The sequence below is a fragment of the Spea bombifrons genome, chromosome 1 (genome assembly GCF_027358695.1).
Source record: "Spea bombifrons isolate aSpeBom1 chromosome 1, aSpeBom1.2.pri, whole genome shotgun sequence".
Taxonomy (NCBI): Eukaryota; Metazoa; Chordata; class Amphibia; order Anura; family Pelobatidae; genus Spea; species Spea bombifrons.
Window position 1 is genome coordinate 5,017,942 of NC_071087.1, and position 27,887 is coordinate 5,045,828.

Below are 27,887 nucleotides of genomic sequence, written 5' to 3' on the forward strand. Positions count from 1 at the left end.
ATGGCCAATAGGAGGACGCGATCGATGTCATTCGAGAATTGATTATTCAGAGTCTGAAATCCAGGTGTGGATACAACGACCCAGAGCGGGCTGAGTGGGCTGCCTCCAACAGGAACAAAATGGCTGCCACCATGTATGGATTTCCACTTTTTAAATACGACATTTATAATTACTTTAACATTCTATACCCAGTGATTTCACTATTTACTATACTGTATATATATATATAGTGCTGTCCTTACCTAAATAGTCATCAAATGAGAACTTATCATTGTCCCAAATCTGGAACATTAAGTTCGGGGGGACTTTACTTTCTGTCTTGTCCATGCTCCAGAAATGATCCTTTAAAAAGAGAAACAAAAAGCGTATTAATTGTACACGGAAGATTCTAGCCGCTGGTAACGCTGCGCGTCTCCGGAGTTTGTCATTTTAATGGCCCCCCAACTGTCTCTTTATGAACCCCCGTCCTATGACGTCATTTAACTTGCTTGTGACATAAGAATCTTTTAACTACCTTCGCAGAATATTAATGTATGGAATTAGCACAACTCTACGGTGGGTAAAATAAATACGTAGTCTTCTATTGGGCCAAAACGCAAAAAGATGTGGAGTTGAACAAGCTTTCATATAAATATGGACATTTTTGTGAATATTTCCTCTGCTCCTTTTCATATCATAATGTTAACGCGCGGGCAGATCGATTCACTCAACTCTTAGATGCTCATTGAGTGACAGAGGCAACGCTTGGCGTCAAAACATGGACAGGAACCTCTCTATTTACAAAAACCCAAGCCGCTGTCGAGTTGAGTCACATGCCCCTGAGTTGGGTAATGCGAGTTTGTCAGGTTTGTCAGTTCAGGTTTTGTCGGGTCCGACCTGCCGTTGAGCTTCAGCTGGGTCGGATCTACTGCGAGTCTGACGGTCAAGTTGATTGAGCGAGTCTGCGCTCGTGTCTGTCTGCCGGTGGAGTCGGCAGATTAGTTGGGTTCGTCATCAAGTTGGGTAGCCCTATTAATTTAATGGGCAAATTGCTACCAACTGGCGGTCAAGTCAACCTGACTTTACTTGAATAACCTCAAGTATAGTTGAGGAACAGGCCTAGGCTTGAGTAACTCCAACTGGCACAACGCGATGGTTTCAATTCTGAAAAGACTCCAGAATAATATTTTTCACATGTATAGAATCTAATTCTGATGCCACATTTGAAGAGTAATCTTGTATTTATCCTCATTGTGCGGAATGCGTCTCCAGTTTGGACCATTCCATTGGGTTCTACTGCATTAAGACCACTTTTCAAACTTTGCACCTGAATATATATATTTTCTTTATAAACACAAATGGAAAATTGCAAGCAGAAATTGTGGAATCCATTTATAAAATTAGATTTTTTTTTTTTTGGTATTTTCTTTTGCGTTTTAGCAAAATTTCCACCGCAGTTCACGACCCTGCGGTCTGTCACGGGCCTTGTTAAGATGAATAACTATTCTTCGGCTCTTGGCAAATCTCTTGAGCCCCTTTTCATTGCTCCAACGGAGGTTTTTTTTTTATGAAGGTAACTAGAGTTTACGGCACGCGGGCTGAGAATTAGGTAAAAATCCAATAAGCGACGAATTACGTGTAAGGGGGGTGAGGAGTCCGGATAATTGACTTAATGACTTCGGAACATTTCCCAGGCCCGAGAAGCTGCGATCACGCACAGAAGGGCTGAGACAAGGTAGATGTTTGCGTTGGAGATCTCAGCTTTGTGTTGCGCACGCGCGGGGGTCGTACTCACCTTCTTAGACACAGAGCAGAGCCGCTCGGCTGGGAGGTAATCAAAGGGGAACACAAACCGCCAGTTAAAGTTGCCTTCGCCTCCCATGGACCTGTAGTGCACATCTGTCTTCTGTTTATTTTCTTCGCAGCCTATCAGCCAGCTACGGAGGGGGGGAGAAAGCGATCGGTGATGTTTAATGGCAGGGGAAGTATATTTATACAGCATGCGCAACATGTCGACGCTACAAAGGCATCACTTTCATCTCGCTCCCTGCGTTTTGGAAGAAAGCGTGTGCGCTTTATGACGTTATGTAAACCGATTCACGGCATCGGGGAGCGTTTCAGAGGCCCAGCCATTCAGCAGCCAAAGGCCCAGCCATTCAGCAGGCAAAGGCCCAGCGATTCAGCAGCCAAAGGCCCAGCCATTCAGCAGCCAAAGGCCCAGCCATTCAGCAGCCAAAGGCCCAGCCATTCAGCAGCCAAAGGCCCAGCGATTCAGCAGGCAAGGGGTGTGGAGCTCATAATTTGCCCTGAAGGAGGTATGGAGCCCACCTATGCACCTATTCCATCCTCTTTAAAGCAGATGTGGGATGGGGAGGTTAAATACACTTAACGAAACGTCCCCTCACCCCAGCATCTCATACCTTAATCTTCATCATCAGCTATCCATTTTTTTTTTGTAAAAAAAATGCATGAAATAATAATATCCGGATCAAATGGAAAACCGCCACCACCCCACTCTATAGGATATAGGGTTGAGAAGGAAGAATCGGTATCCTCCATGCCTCCAGGGTCGGTAAGACCCCCATTTGCCACCTCTTTTACTTTTAATCTTTTTTTTTACGTTTATTTTTTATTTAAAGGGGAGTTTTGTGCTGATTTGTGCTGGTGATGCACCGGGCTATCGTTCAGCCCATCGTACCCCTTGACGTAGATATCGCTCATCTTCCCTCCCGTGATGCTGACGTCGTCCAAGATCACATCTTTAGCATTCCAGACAATGCAGCGCAAATAAAACCTGCGCGGGGACAGAAAGAAGAATAAATCTTATCTGTAAGAAAAGTAAATGATCATGTGTATGTTACAATTACCAATTATAACCTTATAAAAGATATAGCGACTATAAACACAGATAGAACACAATAAAATATATATTAATATATACAAAATAAATATTTATATAAATTTGCATCATATCGTGTATGAAGATGTATCCGGTCACAACACCATTAGATATCAGGACGCAGAATGGGGGAAAACCTTACCTTTTTGGTTTCCGCGGAGTGATATTGAACGGTGGGCCAGGGGGACCTAAAGCCTTGGGGAATAGGTCAACCCACATTTGCAATTTTCCCTGCAAGAAGAAAGGTGGTTGGTTAACCTCCTGCCGTGTGATCCAATTGGTCAATCAAAGCATTTACTATGGACCGGCGTGTAGACCATAAGTGTCGACTGCCAACCTGTCAACTGGGGTTGTACAACAACAAGGAGGCAGCGTTTAGAGCTGATGTTTTTCTCTTTTAATTACATTTAATTTGATGCAAAAAAATACCAATAGATTTCAACCAAATTCCAACAGAATATCTGCGTTACCAGAAGGACTCTACATGGGTAAGAGCTGAAAAAACATCCTACTTATCCAACCAAAAGATCAAAAAGTCAAACCAAGACCAACGACTGATTAAGGTTTGAGCGTCTACAGCAGATAAATGGGCGACGAGACGGGGGCTGAATGGGCAAAGGGCGACATACAAGTAGAAGTCAAATATACAAATTTAATACCCAGATTGCGTAAATGGAGCCTAATGCACTGGAGCACGGATGTTAGACTTTTAGTCGCCCTCCTCTGAATGTCTAAAGTACTGATACCTGTTCTATGTCGGGCTGCAGAGGGCTGTACAGGGACCTGGTCTCCACGTGTTCATGCACCAGGCCTTGTATTCGCAGAACGTGTAGAGCCAAGCGTTCTTCTGGGGGTCCCAGGTGGGGATTCGGGAATTTGCCGTCCTCTGAAACCAAAAAAAAAATTAATTCATCAATAACGATATAATATAACCTACACAGGTGCATAGATAAAACCCCAAAATTCAGCATCGCTGTAACGGAACAAATCAAGACTCGGAAGTCGGTTCCGGAGCGTTATTTCTGTAGGTGGCGCCTAAAATAGGGTTTGCCTCGAATTCATTTTAGGCTAGTGACTAAACTGGAGGGATGTGCGCAGACAGCATGATTACACACGCTCAGGGCATGAGGGCGAGAAGGCAGTTACTAATAAGTAGCTGCGCGGCATTTCGCACTGAATCAGACTGTAAGCTCTTGTGAGCCGGGTCCCCTTTCCCTTAATGTATCGGCTCGTCTTAGTCTGCCAGTTCTGGTTTTGTCAAACCATTTGAATGTAGAGACTGTAAGAAGCGCCGCGGGAACTGTTGGCGCTATATAAATAAATGATAATAATAATAACAATAAGGAGGGAGGTAATCACTCACCAAAGTCAGCGAGGTAATACTCTTCATTCCGGAATATTATGCTGTTGTCTCGGTAGACCGGAGGCTTACAGTTGCGTTGTTGGGCGAAGATCTGTAGAAGTTGAGAAGGTCGTAGTTGGTCTCTCCATTGGTTGGGTCCGGATCTAAAAAAATAAAAAAAAATAAAAAAGGTTCCACTTTATTTCCTTTGTAATAAAAGGAGGGTGTTGATAAAACAAATAAAAAACAAACAAACAACAAGAAATCACTTAACGAACAGCAAGACGCGATTCATACCGGGGTATCCATCGTATTGCAGATAAGTGATGGCTTCAAGGTCAAGCCTCTAAGCATTAACATACCTACAGTATATATTTTAATAATATTGGTTTAAGGCCAGACTTATTGTAAAAATAACTTTTTGGAAGACCTGATTTTTTGATTTGGGTGGGAAAACGCTCATGTGGTAGAGGAAATTTCACAATTTGGTTTCTTTCTCGCGGTTAGAAAAGGCCTCGCCCCCTGTTAAGCGTGAGCGTTACTTACGTGCAGTACGTCTGAGGTAGGCCGCATCTCGCGCCGTACTTGGAAACCAAACGGTTCTCCAGGTCTATGACGGTCTGCCCGATCTTTTCATCTTTCGACATCACGTCGTAGTCATAGAGAGTGATCTTCAGGTCCTTCTCCAAAGGCAGGGTACAAGTCAACTCGAACATTCTAACGGAACGCAAGAAGACAACGGATTCTCTATAGAACGGCAACGGGTTTTCTCAAAACAATCACGTGGAGAAGACACAAAAGGTGACCGATACGTTCTGTTACATACATCTCATGGGCACTTACTTTCCAAACACAGGTTCCAGGGTACACGGGATGTAGTTCTCTTGGTCATTAACTGACTTTCTTCCTATGGATATTTTGACATAGGGGTCACACTGGAAGGTGTTAGGAGATGAAGATGTAGTTACTGAACTTCTTTCAGACATTATTTGTGCTTCGATCAGTTTTGGAATATTTCTAAATATACTGGGATGCAATCGGAGGTCCCCAGAATGGCGCCAGCCCGACTTATAGCCAATCTATAGAACTTAAGATCATCTCCAGGTACAAAGGAGTTTATTTCTCAACCACTATATTATAATATTTAAACATATACTATTTTAATGAACATAAGTATACTACGTGTTACCGCACTCAGCGCCTAAGCTCACACACTACCGGTTTATTTAACAAAGAGACCTCTGAGATCCTAAAAGGTTATGGGGACCAACATTTTTTTCTCTACGCTGGCCAATGAAAAGCGTCACCTGGGTCTAAGGACGCCATCTTCTCCTGGATCAATATGGATCAAAACCCCATTGATTACCTTGCCGTTGGCGTCTTTCGGTTGCAGTCCGAAGGCACGTACGATATAAACACGGACCAGGCACTCCTGAAGACCCTTGGCTGGCAGATGCTGGAACTGGCGAGGGGGCATTGGCTCTGATGGATCATCAGGCAGTGGATAGATTTTAAAAGATCCCTAAAAAAGAAACATAGAGTTATGGAAAATTATACTTGTTTTTCCAAGAAAACCCGGAGAAAAAGCATTGCTATACATCACAAAATGTCACGCATTGCTTTATAAACTGAGGGCATTCCTGTTTCACAAATGGTCAAAAAGCAAAAAAAATTACATTTTGGCTGCAATGGTGAAATTGTTTGGGGGAAAAACTCAAAAACTATCCTCACAGATATTGGGTGAACTCGTCTGCAGTCTACCCGTGGTGAGGTTTTCAGCACCCCCGCCTCGCCCGGCCGAGTTTTGCTGCCAATACTAGTCCAAAAAGTTCCACCAGAAAGTTCCGCCAGACTAAGAGAATGTTGGTTTAAACCCCTTTCGGGATAAATTCAATGTATTTCTACATTGGTCTACTTTTTGCCAAGCCTTGTGTAAAGGGTACAATGCTATCATAGTTTGTCCACGTACGTTTTTGCGGAAACATCCCCCCTACATCTTGTCCCCTCTTACATATCGCCCTCATCCACATAAGAACGTAAACAGAAGTGTAATTTACTCTTTCAAGGTAAGATAAAAACACTTTGATGTCGTATCCCGAGACCTCAATGCTTATACCCCTTCGGGGCCAATAAACGGAGTCATCATACAGAAAGTTTCTAGCGCTCACAAAACGTTCTTTTTTTTATGTGATATGAGACACTGACGCTCCCGAAACACCCTGTGATTATAATGATTATACGTTTATTCCATCTGGACTATAACGAGAGTCTCTTTTTAATTTCCCCGCTCCCCGGGGAGCTTTACAGAACCGTCCTCTGTGTACCGAGTGATCTTCTGAGGCCGGATCAGCCCGGGCTTTGGGGACAATGATGTAGAATTAATTAAAAATAAATAGCTCACTGATCCAAGAGACTAACAACAGGCGTTTAGAAGAGGAAGTCTCTTGATACCCCGCGTAACCTTCAACAACACGCTGCACGCTACAGGGATCGGGGCGGACGCCAAAATGCATCGTTAGTGACAATAAAACGGCTTCTCATAGATCTGCAAAGAGATGGTTTAACAAAACTGCTATTGAGACCATTATTATCTAATGATATGATTATTATTGACATCACAGCAGGTTAGCGACTCGGTTCATTCTGGATCATGGTAGCAGAGGCCAAAACTACGAGACCTTCTAGAATCCACAAAGAAGGACACGGATCCATTATTATCTAGTGCGTCTCCTCCGCTTGTAGCAGGTCTGGAGGACAATGAAGATTGGAATCCCACCAAAAGAAACTCAGTAGAACCCCCCAACTATTCCAACGCACCTTGAACTCCCCGACTGAAGAAGGGTCTTCGGCTTCGTCTTGAGTCTTCCCTCGGTAGAGCTTGAATGTTCTGCAAAAGTCCGTCAGCCCGTCGTAGTCATCTATGTTCTCCAGCTCTGTGTCAAATACCTGCACAAAAAAAAAGAGTGCGTTCTTCTAATAATACTAATTTCCATCAGCCGTATTACAGTATTACGCAGCGTGTTATGAGCGCGATGATGCTGTTACGCTACTTCGGCTACTACGGTCTGCGGGAATACTGGAAGGGATGTATGAATAAAAGACAATGTTTCTAATACATGTTATGTTGTTTTAAGTGAAAGAAAATATTTCATTTTTCCAAAGTTTTCCTACATTTAGTAACCTAAATGTATCAGTTCCACTACTTAATCCTTTATTATTGTAATTGTGTTACTATAAGGAGCAGGGTGTCAGAACTATGATATAATATAAAAAATAATTAATATAGCACCATATTCCTGTTTACTTCTATATGAGTTCCTTATGCCATTGTAAGCTCCATTACCCGAGGGCGATGACAACGGAAAACCTCAAAGAACCATAATAAATATCCAAAAAAAGAAAAATTATATAAAAGTGAAGCTGAGGCCCACACGGCTCCTTCACAAGCAACGGCGAGTCTCAATAGAATCAGTCAATGTTAGGGCGTTTGGCTATCACCGCATCTTGCTTAGGGCTTTTAACTCCTTAAGGACAATGGGCGGTCCCAAAACCCATTGAAAACAATGCATTTTGAGCCCGTACTTGTACGGGCTTTGTCATTAAGGGGTTAATCACCTCTGAGAGCTAGGAGCTAGTATGGCGTCTATTCAGTTGGAACATAGAGATAATAAAGCAAGACAGAACATCTATATTTAGGTTAAAGGGAAGGAATGGCCCCTGGTCGCTGATAATGTTGGACATTCCAATATGGCGGACAAGGTCTACATTAACATTGTTAAACTAGCGATATCCTCCTTACTCCGCGCAATTCTCTGATATAGGATCCCAAGCCTATATAATCTATAATCTATTCTTTCTACATGGCTCAATCCAATATAAAAATGTAAACCCCTTATGTTTGGGGGGTTTTATTTATTTTTTAATCATAAGGTCATTTGGAAGACCCGGAAGATAAAGTTGACCTTGGCGGTTTTTCCTGGTTATCAAAGTTATTGAAAAACAGATATACTTCCATGAATTATGAGGGTCTAACATGGTAATAATTGTGACTTATTTCTGTGATTCCCTTTCCATGCGTTTCCTATAGAGAGAGAGAGAGCTGAAACGCCGCCAAATAATTATTATTTTGTAATAGTTAATTTGCGGTGCTGAAGGCCAAGAGCGCGTCGGGTGCCAACTCAAGTGAAGTTTTTGCGTATTTTCCAAGTCGTCTATTAAGATGTATTCTGTCTTTGTGTGGTCAAAAACCATAAGTTAGCAATACCCCCCCACACTACAAAAAAAAAAGAGTTTCCCACACTAATATTGGCATATTTGCTGCTTAACTGACATTTCTAGCTCCATAAAGCTGATCGCCGTTACACGATGGTTTAGGCTGAAGCGAAAGATATTTCGGAGCTCTCGTTGCTTCATGGCATAGAAAGGATCAGACAAACCGCACGGAGTGTCTTTTGAACGCGATCTGGAGTTTGAAGGCCTGTAGAGGACATTTTATTAAAAACATTCCGTCTGAAAAAGGTGTGAGATTCCAAATAAATCTCCAAGACTAAATAAATAAAACGAAGCCAATGAATTTAGCTATTGGCTACGAGAAGACCCACGGAACTGGAACGTACCCCCATCATTTTGTTGGCGTTGATCCCCTGATGACATTGTTTTTATGCCCCAGCCTTGGGCGTCCAACGAGGTGACCCACTAGTCATATAGCTTGGCTTCAGGTCTGATGGATCTCCTTCCAAGTTCTGTTGTGGTTCATCAGTAACATTACTGACCAGCGGCCAACTGGGTTCCTTGTGGTTTTATTAATTAATCCCGCAGCTGGACCTAAGATTTAGGAACGCTGTGGTTACTCGAGAAGCTTTACCTTTTTATTGTAACTTGAATGGTCCGTTTGAGTTCTAGGAACCTGGTCAACCTTTCAACAGGTTCCATTACAGGTTAAATCACAACATCCAGCCATCAGGACTTATTCTCTTGGTTCCGACATAAAACTTTGAAAAGACCCAAGTAGAATGGGACCTTTAAACCTTCATAATAGAACTGACCATGTGAAGCTCAAGCCTAGACCTCTTCTCCCCAAAACGTTCTGACTGCTGTGGTCGTCTCGAAAAATTGTACAGGGGGGTAAAATAACTAAATACTTGTCGGGACATATTAACTGCATGTAAACTCCATAGTACCAAAAACAACATTCTAATCTAGATGGGAAGACCTACGGACATCCAACATGCCTTCAGCTCAATAATGGCTGCACAGAGCTGCTTTGGCTCCGATGCTCGTCCGACTTGCTCTCCGCTTCACTTTGTTTTTGCATGAAGAAGACATGAATGTTATTTTTCCTACTCTGGTTGGAAGAAGCCAAGCGTAGCTGCGTTTCCAAAGAAAGGGATGAACTACACCAGTGACAGCTCCCCTGCAGTAGCCATAATGCAATTATCAAGTGGAGGATTCCAACAGAGCTATCCGGACGCCAAAATAAATCATGGCGCAATATTACTTCTACAGGTTTTTCTAATTTACTCCGATCTCCGGACGCATCCTCCCTCTGCTCTCTCCTGGAGAATTGCACTTAAAAAGGGCAGTATTTAAGCATTTTATTATAATATAATCACCAAACTCCATGACCCCACGGCTGACCCGTGACTGGGGCGAGACAGACTCTTATGTTCCGAAGAAACTAGTTGCACCTCAGTACCTTGCTGCTCGTGATACCCAGAAATTGCCCAAATGGGGGGCCTGGGCATTGCTTATATCCAACATATCAACACAAATGAGACAGGAGGTGGGTTGGTATTTAGGTTGAAAGGACGGTGAGTGGCCCGAGGTAGATCGTCATTGGGATCGGCCTCTGCCGAGGCTCCAACGTTCCATATTACTGTATACAGCGCTGGGGGTTATATTACTGTATACAGCGCTGGGGGGTTATATTACTGTATACAGCGCTGGGGGGTTATATTACTGTATACAGTGTTGGGGGGTTATATTACTGTATACAGCGCTGGGGGTTATATTACTGTATACAGCGCTGGAGGTTATATTACTGTATACAGCGCTGGGGGTTATATTACTGTATACAGTGCTGGGGGTTATATTACTGTATACAGCGCTGGGGGTTATATTACTGTATACAGTGCTGGGGGGTTATATTACTGTATACAGTGCTGGGGGGTTATATTACTGTATACAGCGCTGGGGGTTATATTACTGTATACAGTGCTGGGGGGTTATATTACTGTATACAGTGCTGGGGGGTTATATTACTGTATACAGCGCCGGGGGGTTATGCTGAAGGGGAAATATATTTGTTAGACTTAAGACTTCTCATCTGAATCAGCAATAAACGGAATGAAAAAGGTTTTACCGGCAGGGTGTCGTATCCTTTCTCTAGGTAAGTTCCGCATTTTGCCTTCTCCCCGATAGAAGCGTAGAACTTGCTCCACCAGTCGATGGATTCTTCCTCCTAAAACACAAACCAAGAAGTGTAAAGCTTATGGATAAATGCATTCATACAGCAGACCCAACGGCGCTTACCCGGGTCTCGATTCTGATCACGATACCTGGGAACTCTCCGGGTTTGACCTGGAGCCTCAGGGTGAAGAGCTGCTTCCCTGGGCCTCCGGGTCGCTCTCCCCATTATTTAATGCAGGGGGGGGTTAGTCATTCCCACTCCCTGCCCAGTCCTCTTTCCACTCCCCCTTTTATGACTACTTGCGGCTAACCCCGCCCTTGTCTATGGATAGCCCCACCATCATGCCCCTCATTTGTGGAGCTGGTGAGCCCCAGGTACCCCGCTCTATAAAAACACTCTATCCATACCTTCCTTTCACATGCGCAGTCAGAGACCCGGATTTTATCCCTTGTTACGAGATTACTTTTTATCCCAATTTTTTTCTATTTCTGGGAATTTTTTTGAAAAATGTGAGAAAATTCTGCTATTGGGAGAAATTGATGAAATTCAAATTGACGAGCTTTGAATTTGAATCGTCAGTCATTCTTAGCAGTAATTTTTATGAATGTCAAGCGGACTTCCAGTGCAGAAGCTCATCGTACCGACAAAAGAGCTAACCTGCCCTCCGCCAGACACCGTTACCCTTTGCCACGGCGCTGCCACTTTAATAGAGGAAGGTTATTAAAGCCGCGCTTGTTTTCTGGGGTATCATTTCTATTTGATTGAATATATTAGAAACAAATTTCATTTTTTTTGGAGCAAAAAATTGTTTTTCCAAATCAGATGCTGCCAGTAATATCCAGAAATCAAATATTAACGACGTGTTCCGAATTAAACGCTAGCTCTACCGACACCCCCGGCCTTCCTAAAGTTTATTGAAACTTAATAAAAACTTTTAGTGGGAAGATGTTGCGGCCGTCATTCATCGGTCGTTGTTTTTACATCAAGAAAAATATACTTTGTTGGGATTTGCGTGGGAGATTTTTTCCGTCGGCCAGTGTACACATTTTGGGGGATACGCTTCTCGTATATCAACTTCAAAAGGTGGTTATGGCGGCGCTACGCGGGTTCCCGGAAGAATTATTAAAGATCATCCCCTTGAGGGAGAATTAAACGTTTTTTTTAAAAAAATTAAATTATTAGCTCGACATTGTAGAATGCTGGGTCTTAATACACCCCAAACATATGAAAGCAGTTTGTAAACCGGAAAGAAGACCATGCAATGCATCCTCCAACCACTAGAGGCACCAACACCGTTGGCCGTTGCTGAGCAGGACAACGTATATATTGTTGGTGCCCCTAGTGGTTGGAGAATGTATTGCATGGTCTTCTTTCATATGTTTGGGGTGTTTTAAAAAGAAAGTCCTTTTAAGTATAAGAGGTGTGGATACTCTGTCCACCCTCCCGGCCCCCAAGGGCTGCTTGGATGGACCTCATGCTCTCCTACCTGGAGAGGGTGTTGGGTAGGGATTTATTTTATTTACCCCATCCATCCTACTGAAAAGGGGGGAGAGGCAGGGGACGGGAAAAAGGAATTTTTAGGGGCTACTTTAACCCACCATGCACACCGCAAAAGGCAAGCGAGCACTGATGCCCCCAAGGGTAACCATAAAAAAACCTTAAAAAGAGGTATAAAAAAACATAAAAATCTGTTTATTGTGAAAAATCCGTGCTCTTGCTTAATAAGTGCAGCAACCCAGAGCATCGATTCCTGGACCCCCAGCCATGCCTGGGTCATTTCTAAATGAGCGGCCCCTTATACTCTTGAAATATTAACCCTTTAATAGCCCATCGTGAAGATTCTACGGAGCGAATGGCTCTAATTCCGGCCCTCATGGAAACCTTGACTTGTCATAATTTAAAGATATACTTTTTTGAGCCATCTGTATTCAAGCAGGGATATGAACCTTAACAAAAGCACCAAGTGGAAGTCTTAGATATGATCACAGCGGGGGGAGTATAGGAAGGAGTCAGCTCCATACCGTGTGACCTCAGAGAATCTGCCCGAGATGGGGGCAAAACCCTGAGACTGGTGAGAGAGTTCCCAGGCGTGCCCATCCGCGCTAAAGATCCAACCCCGCTTTATACGGAGGCCGCTACAAAGTCTCAACTAACTCGGCCAGGCCGGATTCTTATGTCTCAGCGCCGCGAGCCGGCAGGTTCTGATCCGGATTCCAAACATTCCAGAAAATAATAATGTCTATTTTAGTAATCCGCAGAATTCCTTCGCGCTGACCAAATGGAGAAAACCGAACAGCGGCTCGCGGCGGCTTCTCCGGCCCTACAGACTTTATACGGCGGACCTGAGCCGACATTCTACGCGTTTCCTTGGGGGGGGGGCAGAGTATGAAAGTAACAGTCGGCGACTTACCCAGCGTACCATCTGCAGCCGAGAGACAAAGAAAGATGGAGAGTCCATTATAACCAATTTCATCTCTTTACCAAATGCTCCATGTGAATGTAAAGCAAATCATTTATTCCTCCCCATTAAGTTAGCGCTGCCTTCTCTAATGAGATATTTCTTTACTGTAAATACAGCTTTTTATATTCATTCTAATAGCGGCGTTCTCTCTGGTTGTTTCGGGCTAAATAGAGGATAACAATAAAATGTGTATGAAAGAAATCAGTGCAGGTTTACCCCTCGCAAGCATCCTGGAATTACATTTATGCCTTTCTCCTCTTTTTTCAGATGTAATTTGTTCCTGTTGTTGGGAATGAGACTCTTCTCTATAGGGAGTATAGTTTTCTCTATAGGGAGTATAGCCTTCTCTATAGGGAGTATAGTTTTCTCTATAGGGAGTATAGTCTTCTCTATAAGGAGTATAGTCTTCTCTATAGGGAGTATAGTTTTCTCTATAGCGAGTATAGTCTTCTCTATAGGGAGTATAGTCTTCTCTATAGGGAGTATAGTTTTCTCTATAGGGAGTATAGTCTTCTCTATAGGGAGTATAGTTTTCTCTATAGCGAGTATAGTCTTCTCTATAGGGAGTATAGTCTTCTCTATAGGGAGTATAGTCTTCTCTATAGGGAGTATAGTCTTCTCTATAGGGAGTATAGTTTTCTCTATAGCGAGTATAGTCTTCTCTATAGGGAGTATAGTTTTCTCTATAAGGAGTATAGTCTTCTCTATAGGGAGTATAGTCTTCTCTATAGGGAGTATAGTCTTCTCTATAGGGAGTATAGTTTTCTCTATAAGGAGTATAGTCTTCTCTATAGGGAGTATAGTCTTCTCTATAGGGAGTATAGTTTTCTCTATAGGGAGTATAGTCTTCTCTATAGGGAGTATAGTCTTCTCTATAGGGAGTATAGTCTTCTCTATAGGGACTTTTTGTTGCATCCCTTAATTGTGAGGGTCTCGTGAAAGAGATCCACAAACTCTCAGGGAGGGGAAAAGACATAAATATCCACGTAAACGAAAGAGACATCGACACTCAGAGAAACGCACAGACACTGAGACAAGCAGAAAAGAACTTGCAGAGCTGACTAGTTGTGTATCAGAATTCTGGTGGTTTACATTTTTATTTGATGCTTAACCGAACGGGCACATTTAGTTAGAGTGGCAAATAAAAACGGAGGGCAGTAGTTCTATTTAGGACCCTGTCCCCTCTGGGGATGTCTGGTCACCCTACGTTTCGGCATTCAGACCCGGCTGGCCGATGGACCCCCTGCACATTGTGTTCTCGGTCAGCTCTCCTGCCTCGCTCATCCCTCCGGCCACCGAAAATGGAACGGTCGCGCGGAATAAAATGTAAACAGCCTCTAGTCGTTTGTCTAAATGTTTCAAACCGTTCGCTATCTCGCTTATTAACGGCAGAGGTCCCCGCGAAGCCGGGGTAATTTAATATTTATTTAATATTTAATATTAATTTAATATACTCCGTCCCGGCTGTTTAAGAAGAGAAGGCCTTTCACGGTGCGATACCTTAAATGCTCTTTGGGTAAGCGTCTTGGCTGCGAGTATTCCCCGTGCCGACAGCGGCAGATAAGGGAACGCTGGAATCTTACTTGGCCGAACGGAGTCGGAGGGAGCCGCGAAGCCCCTACGAGCGGTACAGGGGTACTTAACCCTTTCAGTGCCACGCATTTCAGAAGGTCGGAAGGGGTATAAAAACGGTCTTAAATATCCCCGCTAGGTGCCTGTAGACCCTCGACGAGCCTTTTACACGTAGCCAGGATAACACGCCGGGTTCCAGACGGTTCTTTACAGCGTTACAGGTGATGGAGACTCTGCAATAAAAACAGGTGCCGGCAGATCCTTTTTTATTTTTTTTTTTTGTGGCTCACGTTATAAATCCAGCAATTAAATTTAAAAAAACCCAGCAAGGCATCTGCTATCGTGAGCTAGAATTCCAGCGTCCCATTCACCTAGGGTGACACATGCCACGTAATCCCCCCCCGGCCCCTGGGGTCCCAATTTGTTGCCTTTCTTTGAAGCGATCAGAGACGCCGAGCCTTTGCTGGTTATCACGTGTGGGTTTTACGCGCGGATTTAAAGGGTGTCGGGTCTCTGGCATTACACCGTATAAAGGGAGTGGAAAAAAAAAAAGGGGGGATTAAAGACTTCAGGAATGAACGGAAAAATAACCCCCAATTACACGGCTGGGTTAACCCCTTCAGATCCTGGTTCCCCTGTGTACGTTGTGCATCCGCGCTACTGGGTAAGCGTGTCTTGTATCTGGACAAAGTAGAGATTCTCTTATGTGTATTAATGTCAAACCCCCGATACCCCGCTGGGGGAGAAAAAACATTGTTATTATTTTATTGTATTATTTTTTTTTTATTATTATTATAATTATTTCATTTATTTATTTTTTATTATTATTATAATTTCATTTATTTATTTTATTATTGTTTATTATTACTTTATTTTATTATTTTATTTATTTATTTTTCTATCTTTTGTGCATTAAAATAGTTTAGATGATGCGATACATTTAGAGATACGAGCTTAATAGAGCATAGAGACAGTAAGCACAGAGGAAAGACGTTATACATACATGAAGGCTGGACCAGGACGCAGACGGGTTAATTATGGCTGACAGGCAGCTGGTATCATCTGCGAGCTGCAGTACATGCGAGAGGAATGGTTAGTTACACGTACGTCACTGCAAACGGCTAACGCAGCGAGGGGTTAAACATGCGCGGGACAGACATACGGCTCCTGAATCTAAGACGAGACCAACGACTGATTACGGTTTGAGTCTTTACAGCAGGAGAAATGGGCGACTAGACGGGGGCCAGATGGGGCCGATCTGCCGGCAGGTTCTGGGTTGCCGTGTTTCTAAAAAATGTGTAAGGGGTCTCATTTCTTGAAAGCACTGGAAGAGTTTTTTGTGGCGCGTGGAAGGATCACACAAAGGAGCGGGAGGGGAGCAGGAACAGAAACCGAGGCCCGGGGTCGAAAGCTCCGGCGGTGACCCCTCTTGTGGTTAATCGGATGTTCCAATGGAGAGTCAGTGTTAGAAACCAAATTGTCTCTTTCCTGCAGAATTCTGGGAAATGAACCGCTGGTGATCCCTTATGATTTTATTGGTGGTTTCTAAAAAAAACGAGAATGTTCATTCCTGGCAGTTCCAGAGTCTAATCCATCACTCCATCCGAGCCGTCCAACGGGCTTCTCAGCACAGAACTCCACGTCAGGCTCCAAAAATCGTTCTATACGTAACGGGCCAGGACTTGGGGGCTGGAAACATTTATTTCGGTTTGTAATGGGCAACTTTGAATAAAGGAGAGTTTTTTGCCATTTTTAGCATATCTTTGTTCACCCATGAATCCCCTTTTGGTGACCCTAACAAATTAGATATTATTTTAGGGCTTTTTTAAAAAAATGTATACTCCTTTTTTGCATAATCTGTCATTTATAATTTATAATATGCCAAAATCAGAAAAATTAAAAAATTTAAAAAAAATGTTGCAATTTTTCATCTCCTACTTTTTTTTTCCCTAGTTTTGAAATTTGAATTGGGGCAGAAACATTTTTTTAAATATTTCTATTGGGCATGAGGTGTTTGGGCACCAATTTTTGAATTTTTTTAATTAAAATTTTTAAAATATTTACATTTTTGTGACTGAAGAACCCTCTCTTAAAGACCTCAGGGATCTCTCTTGGAACTGGATGGTACCTTTTATGATGTCATAGTGACAGAACTGGAGCCCTTAATCATTTCATTATCTTTTTTTGAACTATTTTTATTTTTGTTAATTTTTTTGCCAACATTGTTTCTGCCTCGTTCTCACTTTGATCACCGCTGCCGCTGGACATACCCTCGGGAAAGCTTTTTGAATGTTGTTTCCAGCAGTGTCAGGACTGACATTGCCGGCAGAGAAAGCCCGTACCGACAGGGAAATGTCCCTCACCAGTGCAAAAACCACAGGACATACTATTACGCAGGGCTTGTCTTCGAGGACATAATAGAACGTCCTCTGTCACGAAGGGGTTACATTATAAGTATCTGGTGTAGGTTCCATTAAGTAAATGCAAACAATACATATAGGTAAATGTTACCAATTACCAAACAATTAAAACCTTGTTTGCATGCATGCTTTACACCATGCTTCCAAACAGTCCCAGTTTCTACGGGACAGTCTCGATTTTCAGGCACTGACCGGCTGTCCCTGGAAGGAAGATCCTCTCATCAACCCTTTCAGGCCCAGGGAGGGCAACAGCACAGACCTTCACCGAAGATTAAAGCACATAAAAGAAAGACAGAAACTTCCAAAAAGCATTTCAGTTTATATGGCAGCAGCCAATCAGTGGCTGCTTTTGTGTCACATGACATTTAAGTGGTCCCAGCAAAAAATTTTACAAAGTAAATGATTTTTGGGAAGGGGAATTTTAGTAAAATGATTTTCCCAATACAGCATTTACTTCACTCAGACATACAGAGGATGTATGTTCCTCCCCGGGCACATTATAAGGTGACATTTATATAAAATACGGTATACCATTTATAACAACAAGAACTTAGACAAAAGTTTTAAAAAAGATGAAGAATAAACAATTGCTGTTCATTCAACTAAAAATAAACCATTTTGTTTTTATGATTTATTTATGAAGTGCCAGGCATTTTTTTTAGATTTATATTATATACTAAGGATTGAGAGGTAAGGGGGATTCTGACCACATAGGGTTAATGCTAAAATGAATTTAATTAAGAAGGTACAGATAAAATGTAATGAGTATAAGACTCCATGGGAATAAAAAATAATATAAACAAATAAAACATCATACATTTTAAGTGAAGAAGCAAAAAAATACGTACAACAAAAATGCCATGAAGTTTTTAAATTCTAAGTGTAATTTTGGAAGTCTGTTTTCACAGAGCCCAATAATATGAGAAGTGAGAAAGCGTACGGAGTACTTAATAAAGTGAAGAAAAAAAACTAATTGGAAAAAAGGGAGTTTTGCCAAAGAACTGATAACAGAAAGTTCCCGCCAAAAATCCCACAGTGCGTTTCCACAAATCACCGAGCCAAGGGTTGTGTGTGAGGGGGGTTTGTAAGGGTTGTGTGTGAGGGGGGTTTGTAAGGGTTGTGTGTGAGGGGGGTTTGTAAGGGTTGTGTGTGAGCGCGGTTTGTAAGGGTTGAGTGTGAGCGGGGTTTGTAAGGGTTGTGTGTGAGCGGGGTTTGTAAGGGTTGTGTGTGAGCGGGGTTTGTAAGGGTTGTGTGTGAGCGGGGTTTGTAAGGGTTGTGTGCGAGCGATGTTTGTAAGGGTTGTGTGTGAGCGGGGTTTGTAAGGGTTGTGTGCGAGCGCGGTTTGTAAGGGTTGTGTGTGAGCACGGTTTGTAAGGGTTGTGTGTGAGTGGGGTTTGTAAGGGTTGTGTGCGAGCGCGGTTTGTAACGCTTGTGTGTGAGCGCGGTTTGTAAGGGTTGTGTGTGAGTGGGGTTTGTAAGGGTTGTGTGCGAGCGCGGTTTGTAAGGGTTGTGTGTGAGTGGGGTTTGTAAGGGTTGTGTGTGAGCGCGGTTTGTAAGGGTTGTGTGCGAGCGCGGTTTGTAAGGGTTGTGTGCAAGCGCGGTTTGTAAGGGTTGTGTGCGAGCGCGGTTTGTAAGGGTTGTGTGTGAGCAGGGTTTGTAAGGGTTGTGTGTGAGCGGGGTTTGTAAGGGTTGTGTGTGAGCGGGGTTTGTAAGGGTTGTGTGTGAGTGGGGTTTGTAAGGGTTGTGTGTGAGCGCGGTTTGTAACGCTTGTGTTTGTTGGATGAAGCGAGGGAGAGAGAGCTGTGGAGAGATACAGGGGACGAGGTGGGATGAATGGGAGGAATACAGAGAGGAAGGAGAGAGAGAACGGAGAACAAGAAGAGAGGCGTAAAGGAGGAGTGAAATATTTTCTGCTTATGAGATAATAGTGAAAATATTTTTTTATTCCATGGTTATAAAAGGAATATCTATTAAAGGGACAGTGCAGCCATCATGGGCACTTTAATGCATATGATCCCTGAGTGTCACCGTTAAATTACCACTGTTCCACTGCAAATACATGGAGAGGTCAATTAGAATTTCCCCTCTAAGCCCCCCAACTCCTTGGCTTGTGTTTAGCCAAACCAGTGCCCATGTGCAGATACTCGGCTCCAGCACTGGGTCGCATGAGATCTCCAGGGGTCGCTAATGAGACCCCTTGTGGGCATGCGAGGGGGAGGTAGACCTCAGCTCCAGCTTCCAGGAGGTGTTCTTTTGGAGGCCAGGGGCCTGGTAAAGAAAGACTGGGGGATTTTTTTGTGCTCCGACATGTTTTCTCATGTGTTCTGCTGTAGGGAGCTTGGCGGCCTTCTCGCTCAGCTTCCTGTTAAATATGATGTCATAAAAACGAACCAATACAATCAGTCGACAAGAAGTGTCGCATCATGTGCTCACAGAATCAGGAGATGTTTATATTGGTGCAAGAAGAATAAATCCCCAGATGCTGAGTTTCAGCATCAGAATAAATAATAGCGAAGAAAGTATAGTTTATTAATTTCTATAGTTTCATCACATTCCGCAGAACTTTAATTTTATATAGAATAGGTAAAAGGGTTGCCAAATTCGGGCAAGTGGTTGTTTGGGGCTATATTGCCGATGAAACGCTGCCACTCACATGCACAGCAGGCTCCTGGTAGAGATTCATGGAGATCGTGCTCAAGAAGCTCCAACATTGGACCTCACCAACCACAACAGACCAAAATAAGATGGAGCGTTGAATGGGGGATGTTTTGCCCCGGACACTGCAGGACCTCGAAGAACTTTCAAGGGCAGAAGATTCAATTGGTTTCCTGCTTCGTCTGAAAACCACTGAAGTTCTCCTGGGCTAATCCAAAACAATCACCTCCATGGATCAAGTGGTGGCATACAGGTGGGAGAACAATTATGTAGGTGGGTTTTAACTCAACAGCTTTGTGTCAACCTTGACAAGTTTCTCCTGTAGGAAGGGCTGAGCTGGCCCCGTATAATGTGTAGTTAAAGCAGCGAGATGAGCGTCAAGAACCCAAGACGTTCTTGGAGAAGAAGCTCTCTGGGACTTGGCTCTTCATAATGTATGGTGAACGCAATGAACTGAAAACTACAACTCAACGTTATGGCGGTGCTTTGGCCGAGGTCTCCCATACACAACGCCAGTTCACGGCAACGTGAAACCAGACAGCAGCAGCAGACAGATGGAGGACATCAAATGATCTGCTGAAAGATTACAAATGAACAGTTGATCCTTGATTTATGGAGCCACGGTGACCACGTTTATTGGCCTTTTCTTCTCACAAGTGATAATTGCATGTGGTTACCCCATGCTTTGGCCAAGAAAACCAGTTAGACCTCTTTTTTTTCAGGGTTTTACTAATTTCATTGCCAGGAAGTTGAAATTTTATGGGTAAAGCAATCCCGCCACACTGGTGCCGTCACCGAGTGTTTGCCCTGGCCGATGAATCCATGTCTTTTCCTGCCAAAATGTTTCAATATCTCCCTGTTCCACACATGACTGAGCACTAACGCGGGGGGATATGACCCAGATTCCAGGCAGCCGCTGTGTGGGCTCTGGAAAACCACTAGTGGAACAAGAGGTAAACAGGAGACTCCTTCAAACACATACTTTAAGGAGGCTTTTTTGGTTTCTTTTTTAATATATTTTTGGCGGGCAGTGACCTTCGTTGAGTCATTTTGTGAGAGATTGGCTTTTATTCGGGAAAACAAAACCGTGCAGACATTTCGTTAAATGAAGAATAAAATGTGGGGGATATCTAAACTCGTTAACATCTAAGATTCCGAGTCATTGGGCAATTAATGTCACACGGGGTGAGGCTATAATCTTTATGTGATTTTCAATTTAAGGTATGAGAATTACCAAAAATGTCTTGAAATTTCTGAAAATATCTTGAAATATATAAATAATATAAAAAAAAAAAATAATTAAAATTAAATAATAAAAAAAAATCTAAAGTTAAATTTTTTGCTCCCCTTTATCAACAAAACTTAAATTGCGTGTTTTTTTTTTTTTTGCATCATTTATTTAAAAGCTAAATTTTCTTTATTGAGAAAGAGGGATCTTTCAGATTGGATTTTCGGAGTGGGGGGAGATACTTCTCGTATAAAGAATCCCTGGCCAAACGTATAAAATCCTGGTCTGCTTAAAAAAGATGTATTCTGTACAGAATTAAATATAGAAACACCTAGAAACTCTAGCACCATTTGGTGAGAAATCCAGAATCTTTGAGACAAATGCTTGGGATTTGAAGCAGCCCATTGATACGAAAGCCAATAAGAGTATTTATTATAAAGGCTCTGGACAAAAAATGGTGTTTTCAGGTCAGGCCTCGGATTGTCTCCTTACAGGAAAAGTCCTGTTTTAATGACTGGTTTGGAATAACCAATTAGCTAGAAAATCCACAATAGTGCGTTTCTTTCTGGACAGTAATCTTAATGGCGCGCGGAGAATCTGGGCTGCAGACGACTCCAGAGGCCGTCAGAGCTTCTGCGTCTCATCTTTCCTGTTAGTAACAGAATTCAGCGATACGGAGTCAGACGGGGGAAGTTATAATAACGCCAGACAGCTCGTTAGGGATCAGGGCTCTAAATCAAGGCCTTTTCCCAGCGAGCTGAGACCGATGGAGAAACATGGGATTTGCCGGCAGATCGGCCCCATTCGGCCCATCTACTCGCCCTTTTTCTCCTGCTGTAAAATATTAGCCCTGCCCAAGGCCCAGTGACCAGAATAGCGGTAACGAGTGTCCACTGGAACTACGGCAACCTTATGATTCATGGCACCTGACGTATTGGACCATCTAAAGAAGCCATGACGTCTGCCATAACCCCATATTGGTTCCACAACCCCGTTCTTGACTTGACAATAAGCGTTCTCTGAATAATATACATTTCACTGGCAGCGACCGTGAGCTTATTCTGCAAAATACTTGATTTTCAACCGCATTTGCTAAGAATTTCCTAACCTTGATTATCCTAGAGGTCATCTGGTGTATTCCACCATCTTCTTGGGAGTCGAAGACTCCAAAGCTTAAGCTTCCTTACCAAGAAAGTATCATCGAGAGAGCGGTGATTAGTCGGGGGTTAAACGAAGCACCTATGTGGCTTGAATTCCATTTCAACATGCGCTTTACCAAAATGATCCAGTGACTGTTGTTTTGGAAGACGTTTCCAGAAATGAAGTGTTTGGGCAAGAGTCAACACAAACACAACTCGTTCCAGTGTCAGGGTTCTTGGAAACCACAATTAAGGTGTCTCCTCTGTCCTCCCCTACCTATTGGAGGTGGTGGGGGGGGACTTCTCCGATTTTCCCATTAGTATTCAGTTCCTGACCACCCTGTAATGAGATTTTTTGGAATCGTCTGGAGGAAAGTCCGGGAATTCTGTCTCATGGTGGAAATAGGCCCAACCAGCAGATGTTAAGACAATACATCCAGACTCCGTTTTTTTTTCTGAGCTCTACTTGCAGAAGTGAAATGACAGCCACTTTAAACAAAGTACGAAACCCTAATCCGTTACTCCAAGGCCCGGATCATTCCGTGTGTAGAATAACAACATTCCAAGGATCTCCCCCGCCTTTATCTTCACAAACGCGCAGAGCGACCCAACTTGGAGTCGAAATATATATATATATATATATATATATATTATATATATACACCGAGCAGATGCCACGACAGAGCTTCCCATTAAGGACCCAAAGATCAAATTCCTACCCAAAATTCGAAATATTCAGAGAAATGCAGACATTCCGGGTTAATTTGTCTTTTTAGAGCTTGATGGACGAGAAAACGTTGACTCCCATAAATCATTTCCAGCACAGGGTCAGTCTCATGATGTACGACGCGTCACTGCACACGGAAACATAGTGTCCCGGAAGCGATACGTCTCTCACCGGAGGGTACAACGAGCTTTGGGACGCCCGGCTCAGTGTGTGAAATCTAGAACCGCCGTAAAAAAGAACGTGGAACCCTATTATTATACGGTATAAGCAATTGATAACCCGGCAATTGATAATATATTGATAGTTTAGCTTTAATTATTTGTATTAATGAATTTATATGCGTGTCTACAAATTATATTACCGGAGTGTCCGTTACGAGAAACAAAAAAGTAAACTTTTTAGAGTAGGAAATGCGTAGAAAAACTATTAAAATGATAGATAGATAGATAGATAGATAGATAGATAGATAGATAGATAGATAGATAGATAGAGAGAAAGATAGAGAATTAGAGAGATAGAGAGAGAGATTCGATAGATGGATGTGGATCTCATATTCATTACATCATGTCACCGTTCCAAAGAGACCTTCTGCCACCACGTTACTCGCGCTCACATTTCACACGTGTCATCGATTTCTTACATCAGAATATAGCCTTATAGATGATTTCCATGATCATTTCATCAGAGATCTCTGAAGTGGACCTCATTAGATCAAAGAAAGCTTATACAGGGCAAGAAATGTCCTGATAACGGAACCGGCCATGACATAAAGTCACGAAGCCCAGCTAGACCGTTTACTCGCCACAGTAACACCGCTCACTGACCGAAGCTAGCAGCGAGTAAAGGTCAGGGTACGACGGAAATCGCACATCATTCTCTATTCATCCTGAGATCGCTCGTTCCCCGGGGTCTCCCCGTCTCGGGGCTCCAATGATCTGAACGGGTTATGATGGCGTCCGTGGTGGGCTCTTGGTGAGGAAAGCCCCCCCACGGGCTCGGCTTCATTCTCTTTGGCAATAACTCAGAATGGGAATTTGTGAAATTCTATGGCGTGATTTCAAGCCGACTCAGCTGTTTTGTGAAAAGACCACAAATGAAATGACTAAGTATTTCCCACCGACGTCTGTGATTCCAGCGAATGGCCAACCCGCCGATCGCCCCGATAACCACGCTCCGATAAACATGTTATTTCACTGGGGCCGTCCGCTTACGAAGCCACCGATGTATTAAGACGTTTCCTCTTCTCATCGACACCTGCCTGTAGACGGAGAATCAGAGACTGTTCCACACACGGCGCTAAATCCGCCACCGGGTCGCACTGGCATCTGCTCGACAAACTACATTAGACACCGACCACAAAAACCAAGAATGTGGAAAGTTCTAAGCGTTGGTAAGTGGCTGCCCACGCCAGGAATTTACAGAGATCTATACCAAGGGTCACGCAGAGTGCCAAAGGAACGGCTCCCGATACGGACTCCGGAAAGTACAGCATAAAACGCATTCGCCCCAGAGACCCAGGATTAGGATAGAAAATAAAAGTGGCTCTTTGCAAAAAAAAATATATATATATATATCAAATCTTGGGAAAAGTCAAGACAATTCTCCCCATGGGAGAACTGATAAGAGACATCAGAACAAGGGTAACATTTACTTTACTAGGAGGGTGGTAGATAAGAGGAACATCCTCTCAGTAGAAGGGGTAGGTAGGTGCATGCTTGGAAGCAATCTGTGATGTATATGATATGCAGATTAATTCACTCCATGGGAGTCAAGCTGTAACAACTCAAACCTTAATCGGTCGTTGGTCTCGTTTTAGATTCAGGAGCCGTATGTCTACTCCGCGCATGTTTAATCCCCTCGCTGTATTACCCTCTACCGCTTTCTGATATACCGGTATTTATGTAGCACATGTATCTGCGGAATGTGTTGGCACGTTATAAATAATAATATAAAGAATAATAATAAGGCGATCTTCCCCATACCCTGCGCTAACCAACAAGGGTCATGGCTTTGAGTTCCTCTCGTGAGTCACGGCGCTGAGTATGAGACGGAAGAACATCGCCGCTGGCATTATTTATGAACAAAAAACCCCAGCTTTCCGTACATACCGCGCTTCTTAAAGCTCAGCGTGCGTCGGGATCCGGTTAATAAAACCAGCAGATCAGCAGGATTTAGCAGATGACGCCTCATATGCAATACCTGTTGGAACGATTTTGGTAACATTCTTACCTGAGTCGGTATGAGTGGTTCTGTGTCATCGATATTAATGATGATGTCATCCCTCGGAGTAATGCTTGTGTAATCTGCAACAAAACTGTATAGTTAATTCCACTTATGTATATATATATATATATATATATATATATATATATATATATATATATATACACACAGTGTATAGAGAACTACAATACCATTCAAAAGTTTGGGGTCACTTAGAAATTTCCTTGTTTTTGAAAGAAAAGCAAATTTTTTAAATGGATCAGAAATCCAGCACAGACAGGGTTAATGTTGTAAATGACTATTGATGCAGGAAACGGCTGATTTTTAATGGAATCTCTTCATAGACCCTTTATCACTCCCATCACTCCTGTGTTCCATGGCCCTTTATCACTCCCATCACTCCTGTGTTCCATGGCCCTTTATCACTCCCATCACTCCTGTGTTCCAATGGCCTTTTATCACTCCCATCACTCCTGTGTTCCAATGGCCCTTTATCACTCCCATCACTCCTGTGCTCCAACCGTTAGAAAAACCCTTTTGCAATTATGTTACAGCCAGAAATCTCCTTGTTTTCCATGGAAACGTTTGAGCGGAAGGTATATAATACACTTAGTGTCTTGAAATAAAGGGGTCTATATCCAAAAGCAGGAGTCTTCACACGAGGTGTAACGCCAATCTCCTGATATCACTGTGCCTTATGGAGGGAAAACCCCAGCGAGCATCGACCTGGGCCGTTATAATGTATAGTTAATATAGAGGATTCCTTGATGGCCATCTTATTCATTTAATCATACATTATACAGGGCCAGCTCGGCTATTACCGCAGAGGAAGCTGACTTGGGGTTGGACTTTCCTGATGAGCAAAGTCTGGAAAGTTTAGTTCTTTCATCAAATTTCTGATATCGTGACCCCAAAATAATGTTCCTGGGAAATGTTATTCCTGACATCACCGTGTCTTTAGATTGTAAGTTCTTGGGGGCAAAATTCCGGCTCCTACCACGCGCTCTGTAAAGTAAAACTTCCTTACGCTCCATCTAAGCGTTTTTATATAAAAGCCGAGCCGTTCGTAGGGTTTTATTTGAGACGATCGCATGGATCAGGTGTATGCCGGGATAATCCAGACTATAAAGGCAGGGACCGGCTCCTAAAACTCTTATAATAATATTTCCAAAGACGGGGGGCGGGGGGGGTGTTCTTTCCATCATTAAAAAGAAACAGCATTGTTGGAATTCAGAAGAAACGGCGATTATGTTCTCAGCATGGAGGGGGGCGGCCGAGCGGCCCCTTAATTCTCTTTAATGTTGGGGCAGAGAGCACGGAGTATCCGGAGCGGTGGAGACGTCGAGAGCTCTGGCTTTCATGGTTGTTTATTCACGCGGTTCTATCGCCGATTGTTCGGGTTCACCTGTCACCTTCCATGAAACAGGTTACTGGTTATTAAGCAGAACAGCGGGGGGCCGAGAGGGCCGTAAGGGTATGAGGTCATCCATACAGGTTGTGTTTACTTCTAATTAACGCATTCAGCTCGGGGTCACGCTGGATTTAAATGGGGATTCAGTCTTAGGTGACAAATATTTTGTTAGGGTAATTAAACCGGTGCGCGGCATTGCTGGTGCAGGAATTCTCTCACATTGGGGGTATATTCACTAAACTTTAAACATATTTCCCTGGTTTCCCTATTCATTGAGAACCCCATTTAGCTTCTCCAAGCAGGAAGGGCTGAGCCGGCCCTGTGTGATGCATCATTAAAATCAGATCATTGTCATGGAATCTCACCACCTTATACCGGGCCGGGTCAGTCATTTCTACGGGAGAAGCTCATTGGGGTCGACACTTCATAATGTAGGCTGCTGAGGCTGTAGATTTTTAGAGGTTCTATGTGAAAATATTTAACGTGGGAGAGTGGGCATATCTTTTTATGGATTTTATTTATAAAATACTTAAAGTTACTCCATCGCTCTTCTGTTGGTGCCCCAAAGCAGCTGGTCATACGGTGGCACAATGATCCACCAAGAGCTCCAATTGCAATACGGTACTTACCCATCTGCCCTTCATCAGGATCGACGTCTTCCCCGTCAGGCTCACAGTGGAACTCCTCGATGGTTTTGATGGTGCATTGCCCCACCACGGGCTTCCTACCGAAAGGGCGATTGTCAATGACTTTCACTATAATCGGGGGGCAGTACAGTTCTTCTCGGGGCAATCTCTGGACGGAGAAATAGAATAATTGTTTATAGTATACATGCTTAGCAAAGGCCCCCCTTCCCAAGACAAACAGAATGGGGGGGGGGGTAACATGCCTTCTTATAATGTTAATCTTTACATTTAACCCTCTATCGCGCTGCTCACCACCCAGAGGGTAAATTGTAAGGCTAAAAGGATTACGCCATATTGGTCCCGGAGGTTTGGGGGCTGAGATGTCACAGATAGACTGTTTGGGGACTAAGATGGCACAGACAACCTTTTTGGAGGCTAAGATGGCACACACAGACTGTTTGGGGGCTAAAATGGCACAGGCATGCTGTTTGGGGGCTACAATTGCACTGGCAAACTGGTGGCAAAGCGGACACTGTGGGACACATTGCTTGGTGAAGTCAAGGTGGCCGAGGGCAATTTTTTGCCACTGGGGCCCCGTGGTTTGTAGCTACACCACTGATATTGGCCATTGATATATTAATAAATAGCGTTACATATTGTGTTCCCGATGTAGTATATCTGGTAAATAAATGATACCTATTATATACAATAGTTATATATTTCACGGAGGAGTCACGCCTCCCTGTATCAGCCATAGACTGCACTCACGGTTATCAGCCATGTGCCATACAAAAGA

At 43.3% G+C, this 27,887-nt stretch overlaps 1 protein-coding gene across 2 annotated transcripts in view; it reads right to left on the bottom strand.

Moving 5' to 3' along the window:
* The window catches only part of DYSF (dysferlin), a 103,390-nt gene that overhangs the window by 8,281 nt on the left and 67,222 nt on the right, over positions 1 to 27,887 (bottom strand). For both annotated transcript variants that reach the window (XM_053458096.1, XM_053458095.1), the window contains 13 exons: positions 27,095 to 27,260; positions 25,061 to 25,134; positions 10,582 to 10,680; positions 7,038 to 7,166; positions 5,587 to 5,742; positions 5,064 to 5,155; positions 4,767 to 4,937; positions 4,242 to 4,384; positions 3,625 to 3,764; positions 3,021 to 3,109; positions 2,678 to 2,773; positions 1,775 to 1,916; positions 243 to 342 (listed from right to left, as the gene is read on the bottom strand). In XM_053458096.1, the coding sequence (XP_053314071.1) occupies positions 243 to 342; positions 1,775 to 1,916; positions 2,678 to 2,773; positions 3,021 to 3,109; positions 3,625 to 3,764; positions 4,242 to 4,384; positions 4,767 to 4,937; positions 5,064 to 5,155; positions 5,587 to 5,742; positions 7,038 to 7,166; positions 10,582 to 10,680; positions 25,061 to 25,134; positions 27,095 to 27,260 (1,597 nt within the window). The remainder of the gene's footprint in view (positions 1 to 242; positions 343 to 1,774; positions 1,917 to 2,677; positions 2,774 to 3,020; positions 3,110 to 3,624; positions 3,765 to 4,241; positions 4,385 to 4,766; positions 4,938 to 5,063; positions 5,156 to 5,586; positions 5,743 to 7,037; positions 7,167 to 10,581; positions 10,681 to 25,060; positions 25,135 to 27,094; positions 27,261 to 27,887) is intronic.